Source organism: Harpia harpyja, chromosome 9 (genome assembly GCF_026419915.1).
Source record: "Harpia harpyja isolate bHarHar1 chromosome 9, bHarHar1 primary haplotype, whole genome shotgun sequence".
Taxonomy (NCBI): domain Eukaryota; kingdom Metazoa; phylum Chordata; class Aves; order Accipitriformes; family Accipitridae; genus Harpia; species Harpia harpyja.
Window position 1 is genome coordinate 25,700,567 of NC_068948.1, and position 17,308 is coordinate 25,717,874.

The 17,308-nt window shown below is 54.1% G+C and overlaps 2 protein-coding genes across 5 annotated transcripts; both read right to left on the reverse strand.

The window, feature by feature from the left end:
* Positions 1–4: 4 nt before the first annotated feature.
* LOC128145962 (mothers against decapentaplegic homolog 4-like) lies at positions 5–6,916 on the reverse strand. Of its 3 annotated transcripts, XM_052796837.1 has the most exons (12): positions 6,630–6,916; positions 3,670–3,918; positions 2,818–2,992; positions 2,692–2,712; positions 2,376–2,579; positions 2,158–2,289; positions 1,940–2,068; positions 1,799–1,852; positions 1,517–1,700; positions 811–979; positions 350–488; positions 5–252 (listed from the first exon to the last, which is right to left on the reverse strand). In XM_052796837.1, the coding sequence occupies exons 1-12, from the start codon at positions 6,897–6,899 to the stop codon at positions 41–43; spliced, it is 1,938 nt and encodes a 645-aa protein (XP_052652797.1). In that variant the 5' UTR covers positions 6,900–6,916; the 3' UTR covers positions 5–40. The 3 variants fall into 3 exon arrangements, with proteins under 3 accessions (XP_052652797.1, XP_052652798.1, XP_052652799.1); XM_052796838.1 differs by lacking the exon at positions 1,940–2,068; XM_052796839.1 differs by lacking the exons at positions 1,940–2,068; positions 2,158–2,289 and having other exon boundaries at positions 6–252.
* A 408-nt stretch (positions 6,917–7,324) lies between these two features.
* On the reverse strand, positions 7,325–17,293 carry CHTOP (chromatin target of PRMT1). Of its 2 annotated transcripts, none has more exons than XM_052796199.1 (6): positions 17,092–17,293; positions 15,704–15,785; positions 14,066–14,219; positions 10,716–10,899; positions 10,455–10,592; positions 7,325–8,580 (listed from the first exon to the last, which is right to left on the reverse strand). In XM_052796199.1, exons 2-6 carry the CDS (start codon positions 15,766–15,768, stop codon positions 8,378–8,380), a joined length of 744 nt encoding a protein of 247 aa, XP_052652159.1. In that variant the 5' UTR covers positions 15,769–15,785; positions 17,092–17,293; the 3' UTR covers positions 7,325–8,377. The 2 variants fall into 2 exon arrangements, with proteins under 2 accessions (XP_052652159.1, XP_052652158.1); XM_052796198.1 differs by having other exon boundaries at positions 10,716–10,902; positions 17,092–17,292.
* Between the last annotated feature and the right edge of the window lie 15 nt (positions 17,294–17,308).

Here is a 17,308-nt window from a genome sequence, read left to right on the forward strand (position 1 = left end):
GGCTTTTTCTTACAAACATTAAATTAAAGAGGGGCAAGGATTAGCGCAGGGGGCTTGGCTCGGCGGCAGGCATGGTGTGCAGGACCTCGTCCAGCAGCTGCAGGGCACGATGGAGGTGCACCTCGATCCAGCATGGCGTGTGCTTGATGCTCTGCCGGGGGTAGTCAGGCCCCCAGCCCTTGACAAAGCTCAGCCGCAGGATACACAACCGCCGCAGGTCATCCACGCCGATCCCTGCTGCCGCTGAAAGCCCTGCCCAGGAGGGACACGGCCATGGGTGGGGGATCCCCATGGCCATGAGGGTGCTATCCTCCCCACTTGGCCCAGCCCCAGGGGCTCGCTCACTCACCCACAGCGGGCGCGATGCCTCCCACTGAGCCGGGACCTGGGATGTTGCCAGCTACGGCAGCAGCCTGGGCAGCAGCTGCAGCCTGGGCCGTGGCTGCTTGCTGCTGCATCTGGCGGTGGCACTGGCGCAAGTCAAATACCTGAGTGCAATATGGAGGGAACCCCTCAGCAGGGCAGCATGGGAGGGTGATGCCCCGGGGACCCCTTTCAGCATAGACACAGGAGTCCCTCCATCCCCGCGGTTCCTCCATTGCCCCCCAGCATGGGTGACCCACTGGCCACGACCCCCTTTAATGTGGGCACGGGGGTCCCTCCATCTCTGGTCCTTCCATTCCCCCTCCAGCATGGGGGACCCTTTGCCTGGGACCCCCCTTTAACATGGACTCAGGGAGTCCCTCCATCCCTGGTGCCCCTCCCTCCTGGGATGCAAGGTCCCCCCCCTTCCCTCTGGGGATGCTCCACCTTGATGTAGGCACCGGGGTAGATCTTGTGCACAGCATCCCCGGGGGCCCTCCCGGCTTCCCGGTCCAAGTAGTAGCTCTGCACGAAGATGGCGTGGTCGCTCAGGCACCGCATCCACACATCGCCCTCGCCCCGGCACTCCAGCTGCACGCCCTTCCCGATGTGCAGCCTGTCCCGCAGAGACCATCAGGACCAGCACACCCCTGGAGCATCCCCTGGCTGCCCCCAAAATCTCCCAGTAGCCTCCTATATCCCCCCACCTGCTCCGTACATCCTTCATTTGCCCTCTATATCCCCCTTCTGTCCTGTACATTACCCATTTCCCTCCCTATATGCCCCCACTCTGCCCCACGATCCTCCAGTTGCCCACCATATGCCCCCACCTGCCCTGTATATCCATTTGCCCCCTACATCCCCCTTCCACCCCATCATCCCCCAGCTGCCCCCTGTATCACCCTTCTGCCCCGTACATCACATCACCCTTCTGCCCCATACATCACCCCTGCACCCTCATACACCCTTTTGCCCCCCACCTCCCACCCCCACATTGCCCTCCCCATTTACCCCATCCATTCCTTCATCCCCCATCCATGCCTGCATCCCCCAGCTACCTCCCCCTCCTTTTCCCCCCATCCTGCCCCACACCTACCCTCCAACCCCCCACCTTGACATTGCCCTGTCCCCCCCTTCTGCCCCCCCACCCCACCGGGCCCGCTCGCTGGCGTTGGTGCGGTGCACATTGGAGAGCTGCCCCAGGCAGAAGCGGTCCCCCCCCGAGGGGTCCACATAACCGTCCACGATGACCACGGGGCAGCTGGATGGCACCTTGAAGATCTCCCCCACCTGCACATCCATCTCAAAGTAGGCAATGGAGCACCAAAACTCTGGCCCTGGAGGGGGAACACACATGGTCATGGGGCGGTCAGGGCTCCCATAGCTCATGGAGGGGGTGATCATTGGGGTGCTAATTAGGGTGGGGGACACTTACCCGGGTGGGTAGACACTGGTTGCTGGTACGGCCCGGAGGTATGGTGTGGGGGCCCTGGGGAGGGGGCAGAGATGGGGTCAGTGCAGCGAAGGTGAGGACCTTGCAGATGACCCCCAGCCCCCCATTCCCCCCCAAACCTACAGTAGTGGTTGGGGTGGTGGAATGCGGGCTGCGGATGGTTCTGGCTGCTGGGCTGCGGCGGGGGGGTGGGCTGCGGCCCCCCCAGGCTCGGTGCATAGACAGCTGCACCAGTCCAGCTTGTCGGTGAACCTGGGGCAGGAGAGAGGGTGGCCAGGTGGGGGTGTCCCCATGCGAGACCCTTGCCGAGCCAGGGGACACGGGGTGTCCCTGGTACTCACCGTGGTAGGGCAGCTTGGGGTAGCCGTTCTGCAGGGGGGGCTGTGCCAGGGCGACCGGGGGCGGTGTGGGGCAGGTGATCTGCAGCAGCCCCTCGCCGTGGGGCAGTGAGAGCACGGAGCTGCTGGGGGCCACTGTGGGGGAGACACACGGTGGGGGGGGTGTCGACTGCCCCAAACCCTTCCTCAGGGATGCGGACAGGGGTTTAACAGGGTCTTACCTGGGGGTGACATGGGCAGCGCAGGGTAGGCGCTCCCAGGGACGTGGGGGGACTCAGGGAGCTGCAGGCGGGGCAGTGGCTGGCGGTATGGCTCAGCGGGGGGCAGACACGGCACCCGCTTAGCCCCCTGCTCCCGGCTGGGCGGCACCTCCATCTGCACACAGTCATGGACAAACTCCTCCTTCACCAGGCGCGTGGGGGGCACTGGGGAGCGGGGGGGACACACACCGGAGACCATGGGGGGCACGGGGACCCACTGTGGGGGGGGATGCTGGCTCCGGGGGTGCTCCCCACCGGCCCTGTGCCAGGGTCTCACCTGTGCTCTGGATGCCCAGACCTGCCAGGGAGAGATGTGTGTGGGGGGGTGTTATGGGTGCTGGTGACAGAAGTGGGATGGCTCCCCCCCCAACCCGGGGGGGTCCTGGCGGTGGGACTGGCTCACCGATGGTGGGGGCCACCACGCGCTCGTAGTGGTAAGGGTTGACGCAGACGCTGTCGTACTTGAGGTCGAAGGCAAATTGGCAGAATTTGATGTGTTTCAGCTCGTTTTTGTGTAGGTCAGGCCAGCGCCAGAGCCTGGCATAGATGACGTGGGGGAACCCCTTCCTGCCAGCCACCTGCGGGGTGGAGGGACAGGACAGGGACACTGAGGCGATGAGGTGGGTGTGTGGGCATAGTCCCTCCCCACCTCCCAGGCTGACTGCATCCAGCTCAGATACTGGACCCACCCAGCATCCCGCACTCTGCCAGCGCAAAGGCTGGCGCCAGGCCGGGACCCCATGGCGGCCGGGGGCCAGGGGGCTCCCCCTGCGCGTCCCGGCTCCAGACATAACAACCCCCGCCCGCTCCGGGCTCCCAGGCTGCCAGACAGTGACTCATCCTGGGAAGGAGGGGCAGAGTCGCCGGGGGGATGCCAGCGCCGAGAGGGGGGACGACTGCGGGCAGGGGGCAACACTGCCTGCGGCTGCTCCTGCCTCGATGCATCTGACCTGGTGAGGTGGGGACTTCTGCCTGTCCCTGTCCCCCCCATCTCCGCTGCAGCCGTGGCCCCGTGGCACCTGTGGTGGGTGGGTGTGAGCCCAGACACTTAAGTCAGCGTGGCTCCCAGCTCGGAGCCGCAGGCTCAATGTGGCTGGGGTCCCCCCTGCCAGGGTCCCCCCAGTTCGAGGAGGGTTGGGGGGTCTCGGGGGCCATGGGGCACCCCAACACTCAGGTCCTCCCAGCTCAGGGATGGCTGTGAGGCGCAGGGCTGCCGAGGCACCCAGGCACCTGGCTCCCAGTGCGGCAGGGTTACCTGGAGCCGCCCGTCCAAGGTGCGCTGGATGGTGACGCACTTGCTGGGGTGGGCACCGTTGGTGGTGATGGCGGCGATGAGCGAGTCAAGCTCGTCCTTCTTCTCCTTGAGCTTCTTGACGAGGCTCTCAATGGCCCGCTTGGCAAAGGTCTCGTTCTCCCCGCCCTGCCGGTGGCACATCAGGCTGTGCACGATGCTCAGGCAGGCGTCGCTGCTTGTGGGCGCGCCAAGGGACATTGCGCTGCTCCCCTGCAAGGCACGGCCCTGCCTGTCACCCTGCAGTAGGGGACCTGCTGTCCCCCCTGCCCTCGCCTGCACAGCCGCTATAGCACTGGGCCACCAAGTTGGGGGTTAAGCACTGTACAGGGTGCTGGAGCCCACGGGGCAGATAAGGGGCGGTCGGTGCTAGCAAGAGGGACATGTGGCCCCTGTGTGGCACTGGGGATGTGGCAGCCCCCCCAAAATGGCATGTGGCAGACAAAAAGGATGCAGGACGAAGCCGTATGTCACCTTGAAGCAGGGGGCCAGCCTGGATGCCTGAGGGTTCCACGTTCTGTGTCTGGGGTGGGAAGAGGCACAGGGGTTACAGTGATACCGGGACATCTGGGGTGTCCCGAGCTCCCTGCAGTCCCTGGCTCCTACAGCAGCAGAGCCAGAGCTGGGCCACGGCATCAGGCTCCGCACTGTGTACAGGTATGGGGACACCAGCCGTGTCACACCAACGGCCTGGCAGGGAGGCACACCTGTGTGTGTGCAGCGTGCAAGGGTGCCTGTGTGCGTGCAAGCACTTGTTCTGGGCTGGGGTGATGGGACACGTGCTCTGCGCTGCCTGTCCCATCACAGGCACAGGGGCCAGACTAAACAGAGCCCCAGCTTGGCGCCGCTCCTTAACCCCTCACTCGCTGCTGGGCTTCTCCCTTTCCTGCCTCCCCTGCCAGACTGTGTACATGCCAAGAGCTGCATGCATACGCACACGTGCCGGGGCCCTGTGAGCATCCCCATCCCGGCCGTGGCTGTGCCAGGGCTCTGTGCCCACTGCGGTGCTGCTGCAGCGGGGTCCTGGTTCTGCGTCACGGTGGGTACAAAGCTCCAGGGCCTGGGAAAAACCTTTGGCCGGCGGCAGACAAAACAAACTGTCAGCCCCTGCTCTGCGCCGCTTATCCGCGGGATGAGAGGCAGGCTGTCCTGCCAGCGCCCTGCCTGCTTGTCTCCCCCCCATGCAGGCACAGGGCCATGGCTCCCCTCTTGCTGGAGCGATGCTGCCGGCCAGGCTCCTCTGGCTCGAGATAAGCCAGATGCTGTTGGCCATGGGGACACCTTCAGGGATGCTGGAGGGGTCCCGTGGAGCTCCCTGTGGCTGGGGCACAAGCCTGAGCACCACACCAGGCTATGGGGTTCACCCTGTGGGTGCTAACGCAGCCTGGGGCACCCGTCCTGGGGATGCCCGGTGCTGCCCTGATGCTGATACTCCTGCCTGCTATCGGCCAGCCTGCTCCTCTCCAGGGGTCCTGCCTGCCTGGCATGCTCTGCCTCAGAGCTCAATTTTGAGGCCAAAGGAGGTGAAAGAGGATGTCAGGGACTCTGTGAGCAAGGGCTGTCCAGGATTGCCCTCGAGGGAGCATCTAGGGGCCCCGGCATCAGTCCTGGTTCCCCCCAGCTCTGGTGGCTGGACCCCAAGGCCAATGCTGGCTGGACCCCAAGGCCAATGCTGGCTGCTCCAGCAAAGATTCAAAGGGCCAAGGCCATCTCCAGCCCCATCTGAAACTCAGCCCAGTCTGGTTTGAGGGAAACTGGGGTGAGCACGGGCTAGAGACAGCTTCTCCCTGGCTCCAGATCCCCCCGGCGATGTGACGGCCGGGAGTGCTCACTGGCTCTCAGAGAGGATGGCTGTCCCTGTCGCACCACAGACAGAGCGGACCCCAAAAGGCCCCTCCTGCCCCGGCATCAGAGCGAACCAGAGGAATAATGAGGCGCCTCATCGCCCCACTCCAGATGGAAAGTGACATTTCTGTGCGAGTCTTTTGTCCCAGCAGAGGGTATGTGGCTGGGGGCTTTTCACAAACCTGTCAGGGCTCCTCCTGCAGCAGCACGGGGCTGGGATCAAGGTCTCCCCTCCTCCCCACCCTGCATCGCTCCTGCCCTAAAAATACCTCGCTGATCCCGTAGCCCAAGCCCCAAAACTGGAGCCAGCCTCGTACCCCAGCTCGGGAGGGGGACAGGCAGCGTGGGGTGGAGGGAAGCCAGCTCCTGCAGCCCCTGCACGGACAGGGTCCCTGGCCTAATCTCCTTGGCTCTAGGGCTGCTAACTTTGCTCCCAGATAATCTCAAGGGCAGGGACAAAGGGACTGACGGGTGCCTCAGTGGGGATTTCATTCCTGTCTGCGCCTTCCCGGTGCCAGCCTGGCTTCTGTCCCCCCAGCCCAGCTCCGGCTCCCCGTACTGGAAGCCTTGGCTCACAGAAGGAAGCCGAGGAGGGAAGCAGGAGGGATGCCCTGGAAAAGTGAGTGCCAAGGGGCCATTGCCACCACATCCCAACTCGCAAGACTTCACAGTGCAGCAGCCCACCTCCGTCCTCAGGTCACCCGCAGGCTGAAAACGGGTGTTTTCCTCGTTTTGGTGCAGCGTTGGAGCAGGGTTTGGGGCTATCGGTGGGAGGAAAGCGGGGAGAAGCGCAGAGGGGCTGCCTGAGTGGGTGGAGGTCCTTGTGCCCCTGTGAACTGCCCGGCCCCGGCAGTGCAGCACGGCTGTTTAACGGAGGCGGCTGCGCTGCCAGCGAGGGGCTGGGGGATGCTGCAGCAGGCAGATGGGGTCGGCAGAGAGGGGCGACAGGCTCGGCTTGAGGCTTCGAGGAGGGGACAAGAGCAGGGACGCCTGTGGGACTCGGGGTACAGAGGGGCTGGGGCCGATGTGGGGCAGGGAGGGAGAGGGAGCATGCACCGGGACCGGGGCTGGCTACTCACCGCCACTGCCCGGCTCCCTTCACTCGGGCCCCGGCTCCCGTTGCATCTCCTCCGGCTGCCTGCAGCCCGCTGCCCGCAGCCCTGCCCGCTCCTGCCGCCGCTTCGCAACTTGTTTGCTACAGTAACAAAAGGGAGAAGCCGGAGCGCGTGAGGCGCTGGTGCGTCGCAGCCAATAGCAAACGTCGTGACAGCCTGCCGTCTCCTCACCAACCAATAACAGCTGAGCTTCCACCCCGGGCGGGGCGACCGTCTGCGTCCAGACGGACCCATAATCGCCCCCCCGCTCCCCGCCCCGGCGCCTGCCCGCCGCCCGACCGGGGCTCAGGGCCCAGCCGGGGCCGGCTCCCCCCACAAACGTTGCAGGGAAGGAGGCATGAGCTGGTGGATGCAGAACCTGCAGGAAAAGCCATGGCAGCCTCAGCATCCTCGGCCCAGGGGCCTTTGTACAGCACAGGCAGGCAGGCAGGGCAGATCCTGCCTGCGGAGGCAGCAAGCTGCCCCTGACCGCTCCCAGAGTTTCCCCATTCCAAGGCAGCTGAGGTCCAACTCCTCTCACACCTGACAACACGACCTTCCCTCGGCTCCCTTCTGCCCCCCCCCCCCCCCAAGTTAAATTTACCCCAGGGCACAGCAGAGCAGGAGCAGAAAAACCCCATTTCCGGGGGGGGGGGAACCAAACACCAAAAAGACCACCCGGAGTCCATATTGCTTTTATAATTATTTCTCCTTTGTTACAACAAACCAGAAATACAAGATTCCATTGAAACTGGAACAGCTCACAGAATGGCTGAACTGAAAACTTGAGGGGGCGGGGTGGGGGGGGGGGAGAAACAGACCCCTTCCCAAACCTGTCCAGGGTAAGTGCAGGCAGTTGGTCTGAGCAGAGGAGGCAGTTTTGGTTACACCAAAAGGTAACAGATGAATTTTGGACCCCGTTTTTTAGAAGAGACAGTTCTACCACGCTTGGCCATCACAGCTGTAATTTTATGTTCCTGCTTCCAATTCCTTTAAACAAACACTTGTTTTCTTGCAGATATAGAAACCACTGGTGCCATCTGTTCAACACAATGCAAAAGAAATTCAAACTTCACCTAAAAACAACAACAACAAAAAAGCCAAACCAACAAAGTTTTCAACCTAGGAAGTGCTCCGCACTAGGCATTAACAGAACACTGGCTACCAACAAAAGAAGTAGTTTTGGTGTGAAACGAGATTGGCATGTCTACAAGGAGCACTACAACTAAACCTGACCTGACTGTTCGCCCTGTTGGAAGTTTGGTTGGGTTTTTTTTTGCTTCAGATGGGTTAAACTGAACTGCGGGTGTGAACTCAGCCCTTTGGTCATGCTTGGGGACAGGGCTGATCCCAAAACGCAACCGTGGAGCTCAAGAAGCACATCAACATACAATCCCAGTGCCAAGGAGCACTTCACCTAACACAGCGTGGGCGGCGTGCACGGCAAGTCACCAGCGCTGATGTCAGCGGATTAACTGCGGCAGATCTGTCACATTCATGTTTGGAGTACTCAGGGAAAGAAAAAAAAAGGTGTAAAAAACAATCCAAAAAAAGGTTTCATACAACAGATAGTATCAAAACATTAAAGGAACACACTAAAGTCTGATCTCTCAGTAGAACAGGGCCACTCCCTATTCCTGCGGGTCCTTCCAGCATGAATCAGGGTTTCCGTTTTTAGCTTATGGGCATCAACATAACACACTAACTTCAACAACAGTCTCTCGCCATGACCTTCAGTCGTTTGTTTCCGGGTCTGTCTGAGCCATGTAAGCATCCAGCTCAGCATCGAGGTGTCCTTTTGTTTTAGACATGTAAGCATCCAACTGGTTGTCCAGCTGCTCCTTGGTCAATGCAGGACGTGCTGATCCTCTTCCTCGTCCTCTGCCTCTGCCACGACCTCCAAAGCCCCCTCGTCCCCGGCCCGTCATGCCACGACCTTACAGTGAGACAAGAAGATGGTTACACACTCCACCTGACTGAGCCTCGGGGTTTGCTGCAGCTGCCGCTCCCCAGCAGAGCCTGGACGACACCGCATGCTCGGCAGAGCTGCTTCAGCACCTCCATGGGGAGGTCCTGCAGCATCATGGCAGCAGCTACCCCTCAGCCCACTTCCAGGTCCCACACAGCAGGTCGGGTTTTGCCATGCTGGATTAGCTCCCCAGGCTGATTCTGTTTCAGTCCAGAAGCCCAGACAGACATTTGATCCACAACTAAGAGCTACGCTCTCAGTTCAGACTCCCGTCTCCCCTGCTTGTGTTCCAATCTCACCTACACGTTGCATACTTCTCCCCCATGAAGCGTACCCCGAGATCCTGCAGACCTCTGGGTCAGACTGAAGCTTTTGGCAAAGTGGCGATGCCATCAACCACTACAGGCAAATTTTTCCTATAGATGAGTACTTTGAGAGGTTTTCAGACTGCTTCAGAAGTAGGATACCCAAGAGCCCACATCGATCAGCATGTGTTTGTCAGGCTAAACAGTAGCTTTAGCTCTGTAAGACAAAGCTGTCAAGAGATAGGCAGCTTCCTGCTGTCTGCTCTAACTCCTACAAACATTGGGCCAATCCCAAAGCAACACAAGACAGCATTTGGCTGGTGTTCTAACCAAACATCTGTCTGAAACAGTAACAACCCTACCATCAACAGCTGTCTCCTGTATTTCCTCTTGCACTACTGCTTTACTGCTTGTCCTGGTTTCAGCTGGGATAGAGTTAACTGTCTTTCTAGTAGCTGGTACAGTGCTATGTTTTGAGTTCAGTATGCGAAGAATGTTGATAACACTGATGTCTTCAGTTGTTGCTCAGTAGTGTTTAGACTAATGTCAAGGATTTTTCAGCTTCTCATGACCAGCCAGCGAGAAAGCTGGAGGGGCACAAGAAGTTGGCACAGGACACAGCCAGGGCAGCTGACCCAAACTGGCCAACGGTGTATTCCATACCATGTGACGTCCCATCCAGTATAGGAACGGGGAAGTGGGGGCAGGGATTCGCCGCTCGGGGGACTGGCTGGGTGTCGGTCGGCGGGTGGTGAGCAACTGCACTGCGCATCATTTGTACATTCCAATCCTTTCATTATTGCTGTTGTCATTTTATTAGTGTTATCATTATCATTATTAGCTTCTTCTTTTCTGTTCTATTAAACCGTTCTTATCTCAACCCACGGGTTTTGCTTCTTTTCCTGATTTTCTCCCCCATCCCACTGGGTGGGGGGGAGTGAGGGAGCGGCTGCGTGGTGTTTAGTTGCTGGCTGGGGTTAAACCACGACAGTCCTTCTCTGATTTGTTGTTAAAAATAAGAGTTCATTTATCCAAGACTTGATTCAGTTTCAGACTTTGAATTTAAGTTTATTTTGCAGGGGTTTAGACTTTCTCCTCTGTTAAATTTTTCCCCTAATTATTTTAAAGAGTCTCTTGGTTTACACAGGGTCTGTATCATTTCCTTCTTAAGCGTGAGGAGACAGTGTAGTCTTCCTCAATACACTGGAAGATTACTCACTGCCTCAACTACTATTCCAAGCATCAGCCAGCCAGTGATACCTGCAGGAGCAGACAACTTTGCTGACAGTCCCCAGAACCCCTCTAGCAACACTGACAGAGTCAAGGATCTTGGTTAGGCATAAGGCCTGGCAAAATATTAATTTTTATAAGCAACGAAAGCCTTAATTTAGTACTACGCTGTACACGAATTCAAGAATAGAGGGGGTTTGGGGCTGCATGTACTTATGCATGCTAGCCTTAAAGAGAAAAAGAATTAAAGCTTACTTCTACTTATTCAGCAGCAACGTGTCACTCCTGAAGTTTGTGCACACTAACCTCTGCCACCAAGTCCTCCACGGCCCATGGCACCTCTGCCTAGACCACCTCTTCCAGGGCCACCGCGACCTCTAAGGCCACCTCTTCTCAGGCCCATCCTGGGGGATATACCTCGTCCACCACGAAGCAGGCTCTGACCTTCAACAGAGAGAGGGAATTCAAATCAGAAAGAAATCAGTTTTCAGATTGAGCAACAGAATCAGTCACGCTGTCAAAAAGACAGTGTTACTAACATACAAGCAACTCCAGTTCAGTACCGACCTCTGAGTGAGACTCCTCCTCTCAGCAGAGCTCTTGCTCCCCGGCCACCACGCATGGCTCCTCGTGGCAAGCCTCTCTGCCCCATAGACAGTCCTCTTCCTCCCATGGCTCCACGAGCAAGGGGTCCTGCTGGCCGACCTAATCGTGCCTGAATGTTACTTTTACCGAGGCGTTGCTTTAAGCTCTTCTGGAATAAAAGATTTTTAAGAAACAAGAAAGTCATGCAGCAATCTCAGACTTACAACATAAACAGCACAGCAATCACCTATCAATAAAAGTGGTATGTTGTTTTGTTTTAAATAGACTAGAGGGTCACCAGCTCTCTGCAATATATAATCAAGCTTCAAAGGAAGACAATCAAATCTGCTCTGGGAGGGATAATTTGTGAAGGTCAGAGAACAAGGACCTTTCCTGGAAGCAAGTGTTTGTACAGAGACAAGAAAGTTTCCAGATCTGCAAGGAAATATTTTTCTTCACTTTTAGCAGTGCTGCTCCGTCCAAATGAGACACCTAATCCACAAGGCAGCCCACTAATCCTGTATGCTGGAAGGTGATAGTCCCAAGTATATCCCTGAGACAGAAAGCAACTACCCCTGCTGTGGCACAAGCCTAACCTATCTCTGCAGAGCAGGTGACATCTGTGCAGCCACATACCATGGGTATTCCCAGTGGCTTACTGCCCTATCCTGGCTAGGCTTCCACATAGACTAAGGCAACAGCGAGGAGAAGCATCAACTTTTCTGTCTGTACTACAAAAAGAAAACTATACTGAAGAAATTTACCCTCACCAGAACAGCAGCAAAATAGTAATCTTTGCATATCTGGCTTTTGAAGTGTGGTGTGTTTGGTTTTTTTTTTTTTTTCTTTTCCATGTCATGTATGTCCAGCCACCAGGCTCCATTTCACAGGCAGCGCTGGCTTACCTTGGGCCAGCCGTAGCAGCTCCTGTCCGAAAACGCCTATACCAGAACTGCTGCAGAGATGGCTTAACTGCTCATGAAGCAGCAGCTGAACTGCCAGTTTACATCCCAGTATTGTTAACATGCACCAGTACCAGTTTGGTCTCCACAGAGAAGGCTATAGCTTCTGCAGGCACCGCTGAACCTTACAAGGAGCTAAGCAGCAACAGTGGGAACATTCACACTTGTCTCAAGAACAAGCCCTCTTGGCCCTAAGAAGGTAACAGAGGCAGCCATAAAGGCTGTCTGTATTTTACTACAGGTTCCAAGAGTTGCTTCAAGTTACTGCTTGTCTATTTGAGCCAAGCCTGTGGACAGCTGAATTGGTTCCTCTAAAATCAGTCTCTTCTGTAGCTGTAGTAAGAGTTTAAGTTTTACTGCCTCAGAGTTTAGATAGTCATTCATCTTCCAACAGCTGTAGCAGCCTAAAATGTAAGCCTCTCTCTTTTGCCCAGCCCCACTGGCAGAAAGGAATGAGAAAGCATGTTCTACATCCAATTATTCATTTATGTCACTTACCATGAGAGTTTAAGATAAGCTGCTGGACTTTGCACTGAAACAGCCTAAGAGTGCTCACCCTTCTGCTCTACTTCAGAGCAGTAGCACCTTGGTCTGCTCCAGCTACTAAGTAAATGCATGTCTAGAACCACAGTCAGTATGAATGTTTTTACATAAAAAAACCCACAGCAGGTTTACATAAACACTTGTGCACTCAGATGCAAAGGATGCAAAACACAAACCCACAAATCTAGCACAGGCAGTGCTCCACAGGAGTTTAGAGAAGTCCTTTTGGAAGCACAGGTGACCCATCACTGGGATCAATGCTCCCCAGCACTTATGGACACAGCACACCCAGAAGGATCAGAAAAGCTCCTGGTGATACCAAGTATAGCACTTGTGAAAATCCAATCACATCAACTTCCAGAGCAACTTGCAATCTTCAAAGAGCAACCTAACATAAACCACGTTTCTGAATTTCCCTACAACACCCTTCCGTGGCCCTCCCTTGCAGTGTTTAATTCCAGAAGACCATGAAAGTACACCTATGTTCAACATAAAAATCAAATGGGTTTAAGAGCTAAGCCAAAAGACTAGTTCTTCCCTGTTCCTCTGTGGCACCTCAGTTCAGCAAGCAGAAACTTCATGCTTTCAATCCAGTTTCACTTACCACTTGTGAAATTCTTAACTTTCCAAACTTTTTTTTTTTTAAAGCAGAAAATAATTTAGACTACCGTTTCCAGAGCTTTTGTTTACAAGCTCTGCAAGGATAACTGGCACCATAGTCTGTTTTTATAACAGACATCTCAAGAGATCTTAAAAAGCAGCTGCATTCCTCTTTATCAGAGAGTGAGCCCTGAATGTGAGCATGTGTGGCAGGTTTAAGTATTCCAGCTATTTGGTGAAGCAGCTCAGCTAAGAAATTTCCAGGGCTTTCTCCTCATATGCAAGATAATGTACAGAATTATATTTAACTAATTCGGTAGTCAAGTGATCCAGTACTGCTATTTGACCTCCCTGCACAGCTGTGAGGCACTACCCCACAGGTTTCAATTTGTGCCCTACACATACACTTTAAGCGAAGCCTACTAGCCTTCCCATTTAAACATAAGCTTTAAAACTTGTAACCCCCCTACATGCTGACAATGAGCAGGCCCTAGACCAACAGCTCTCTTTTGCATGTTACTGAGGTTTCTGTTGTAGCAACATTTTGCTCCCTGCCCCTTCCATAAGTCCAGAGTTATGGAGAAGCACATTGACTGCAGCAGAGAAATCAGAATCTAGCATGTTTGCTTAGGTCTTCCACTCCGCTGACAGAAGGCGATTTGAGGAACACACCGTAAGCTGTAGTACTCATCACTGAAACGCGGAACAATAAAAACTCTTTATATAAGGGGAATGCAACACTATGCCTTAAATCCAGGCTTGCATTCTAGCATTTGCAAGCAATCAAAAAGTCAGTTTGTTCATCTGTTCCTCACAGCCAGCTGCTATCAAAGGAGTGCACCAAGAGAGGGCGGAGTTGGGGATGGGAGCAACCAGCCTCAACTGGATAGTAAGTACTGGAAACAATCTGCAGCAATTTTAACTGCAGCTAGATTGCGAGATGAAGCACTTGGCAGATACAGAAACCCAGAATGAGAACATTTCTCTGAAAAAATAGAGAGAAGATATGAACAGCCAGCACAACCCCCTCCCCCACCTCAATACTATTAACTGTTAGTTACAAAGCATTACTTATCTGAAGTAAAAAGTGGGATTTTCTGCAAGTCCCTTCTAGGTCTCTCATTTTTAACTTTCAGGAGCATTCTTCAAAATCCACCACATCCTGGAAAGCCATCTGCTGGTGACAGGCATCAACGGCCTGCCCCAGAATATGCCACTTTCTCTCACCTGTTTAAGCTTCAAAGCAGCCTGGACAGAAGGTCTATTCTCCATCTGCTGGGCCAGTCTTCTGTTTCTGGCACTGGCTAGCTGCTGCTGCTGCTGCATGGTAGCCCGAATATTCACTGGCATCGGCTGTTTGTTCTTCAGCATGTTAGTAAAGCTTCAAGGTCGAATAAAATGGGTGTTTAAATAAAGCTTTATTACATACATTTATTGGCATTTCATGGTTCTCAAGATTGGATCTCCAGATCCCATGAACCTTATGTAAAGAGTGGTACTTAGGTCACGTCATATGTGATTATGTATTCCTTGTTTTCCACAAGTGTGCAAGAACTGGAAACTCGGAAATGATGTTGTATATTAATTCAGAAGTGATAAAGCTTTAGGTTACTGATTTTAGAAATGGCAGAAGGAATGAAAACAAGCAATAAGCAGAGATGATCATGACAGATGGGAGAGAACATCACAGAAACAGAAAAGCAAACTGAAATCTGACTGCAAAAGCCAAATTAACCTTCAAAGGTCTGAGAAAACTGTTTAAAAACCTCAATGCCAGAAGGCAGCTTTACAAAAGACATCACCCTGAGAATAGACCAGAGTGCCTCTGGCGCACCACAGAACTGGTGCCGTAAGAAATGCTGCCACCCAAGTGCGCTAACTTACAAAAACAGTTCACTTGGCAATTTCTTTGGTGCACAAAGAATCTTCTGTCTTTAAGAGCTACATAGGAGCAATACAGCAAGATGGTAAGCCTCCTTAGCAGCAACCCATCAGCTTTCTACTGTGTCCTGGGAGCTACACAAGGCTGCAAAAGAAAACACTTACAGATGAGGAATATGGACTGACCAACATGAAACAGGCCAGCAAGCCTTCCCTGCACTGCACCTCACCACTCATCTTTCCTGGGGTAAGCTCCGAGCACCGGTTCAGGCTACATCTCACTGCAGCACTTGCTAGAGCAGGAACTGCAGGCAAATGACCCCCTTTATTCCTGGTTCAATGATACTAACATAGTTAATCCAAGAGTTATTAGTAAGAAAGTGAAACATAACTGCAGCATCACTGTTGTCACTGTAGAACCACAAAAGCTCAATGGCATGGAAAAACAGAATACTCAACAGAAGAAATAAAGAAATCAAGAAAAGAGAGAGATGGAGATGAAGCAAAGCATTTGCCTCTTACAAGGCCCAAAACATTGTTAAAGGGCCTTTGGGCTTGTTTAATGGCCTGCTGCATGCCTCTTACAGGCCAGACCACATGCACGTGTGTCTGCCTTGGACAAAGCAGCAAGCCTGCTGCAGCTTAGGTAACATGCTACCGTGCTGCAGCATCAACTATATAAATGTAAAAACATGTGGAAGAAAAAGGGAGGGTGTGAGGTTTCTCTCGTTTGTTATAACACATCCCACCATATTTATGTGTCGAATAGTTTAATATTAACTGCTATGGATAAATTTCTCCAGAACACTTCCCTTTTAACCTGGTGTACCACACTTGTTGCAGTTTAAGACAGAGGTGCATAGCCATCTGCTTGTTTTACTGAGGTTAAAAGAGGGCAGAAACCACGTTGGTTTTTGGACACCGGACAGTGATAATTAAGTAAAAAAATTTCTTATGAGCTGAAGCTGCTGTTGGCTTCCTCACCGCTCGTTCAGAGACATCTTGGTGGTGCTCTTTAGCACAACCTTCGGTGCTGACTGTGCAGCCATCTTCAGATCAAGAGAATCTGCAAAACACCAGAATCGGATTTCACAAACAGCACAGAGATCTTGCACTTACTTGGCCAACATTAAAAAAACCTGCATTCCAGCTCCTTTGGTGGAGAGAGTCAGGAACGGGACAGGTAACAGGTATTCTATTAATGCATTTTTAGTAAGTTTTCTAGGCCGCCGTCATGATACAGCAGGTTTAATAAATCAGCAAGTTATGCTAACTCATCCTTACTAAGAAGCCACCTTTTTAGAAAGTGAAAATTTTACCATTGGCAGGAGTAATGCTGCAAAAATACAGTCCATCAGCGGTCAAGATGGCACCCAAATGCCTTGTTTAGTACAGCATCTAGTAACACTGCCACACTTCTAGGCTTTTAGTATCAGCAAGATGGAAACCCCAGTTTGTTTGGAACAGACACATACCATATACTTGGCAATAAAGTTCCAAGATTACTCTACAGAAGTCCCATATACTTTAAAAACATTAAGGTTCCATCCACCCATTATGATTGCCACCACTTGGACAGAGGTAAAACTGTAAGGGGGCAGTCACTTCGGCTTTTTAATGTGTAACAATTCCGGTAGGCAGCTCATCTGCAGTCCTAATGTGGTTCTCTAACGTGACAGCCTGCCACATGCCTCATGAAAGCAGCAAATAGATTTAAACTCAGCTGTTACTAATCTTTGGAGCACACCTCAAGCCCGAGTGCTTTGCCAGTGATGAATACTACTGAAACGTGCTACGCTCAAACCCACTAACTATGCAGATCGATTTCTCTTTTTTTTTTATACAATTGGTATCAAATTTAATGCTTAGAGGACTGCCGAAAAGTACTCACCCTCAAAATACGTTGAACAAAATACCTTCTTTACAGTGTTTTACAGCTAGAAACTGAGTCAACAGGTAGCCGCAACCCATTTTTTTTGTTAATTAAAAATGTTTTTAAAAAAGCATTTTTCCTGAACAACAACCGCAGCGCAGCTCGCAGAAGCAGCCCCGCTCCCGTAAGCCCGCCACGCAGCGCGGGGGCAGCCCCGGCACCGCCGGCCGAGGACGGGAAGGCGAGGCCTTGGCCTGGGCCACCGATCCAGCCTCGTCCCGACAGCTGCCCTACGAGACGGGGGGAGAAAGGCCGGCCCCGCATGCAGAAAGACTGGGCAAGCGCCAACACCGCACCACCACACCCCCCAAAGGGCAAAGATGAGCCCCCCCTCCTCCGGCCGCCTGAGGGGACGCCTCGGCCTCCTTTACGGAGCCGGCGGGCCTCCCTCCCTCAGCGCCCCCTTCGCGGCCCTCCGGCCAGGGCCAACCCCTCTCACCGAAGCAGACGGTCGCCAGGTCTCCGGTGGGGCTGGCTAGCGGGTGGCGCGGGGTGTGGGGCTGACTCCGACACCCTCCGCAAGCTCCCTCCGCACTCAAACGCCAGCAACAAAATGGCGGCAGCAACCACACACACCCTCCCCCCTCCCACCGCCTGCGCCGGCCAAAATGGCGGTGGCGACGCGCAGGGCGCAGGCGCAGAGCCCCGTGCATCAC

What these genes read in the sequence shown, in the direction of transcription:
- LOC128145962 (XM_052796837.1), bottom strand. Translation starts at nt 6,899, where the DNA reads ATGGGTCCGTCTGGACGCAGACGGTCGCCCCGCCCGGGGTGGAAGCTC. An exon ending in CCCCAAGCTGCCCTACCACG is followed by an intron (nt 2,069 to 2,157) that starts GTGAGTACCAGG and finishes CTCCTGCCCCAG; the next exon opens with GTTCACCGACAAGCTGGACT. An exon ending in ACCCCGGTGCCTACATCAAG is followed by an intron (nt 489 to 810) that starts GTGGAGCATCCC and finishes TATTGCACTCAG; the next exon opens with GTATTTGACTTGCGCCAGTG.
- CHTOP (XM_052796198.1), bottom strand. Translation starts at nt 15,768, where the DNA reads ATGGCTGCACAGTCAGCACCGAAGGTTGTGCTAAAGAGCACCACCAAG. An exon ending in AGGAGGAGTCTCACTCAGAG is followed by an intron (nt 10,593 to 10,715) that starts GTCGGTACTGAA and finishes TCTCTGTTGAAG; the next exon opens with GTCAGAGCCTGCTTCGTGGT. An exon ending in TGGAGGACTTGGTGGCAGAG is followed by an intron (nt 8,581 to 10,454) that starts GTTAGTGTGCAC and finishes TCTCACTGTAAG; the next exon opens with GTCGTGGCATGACGGGCCGG.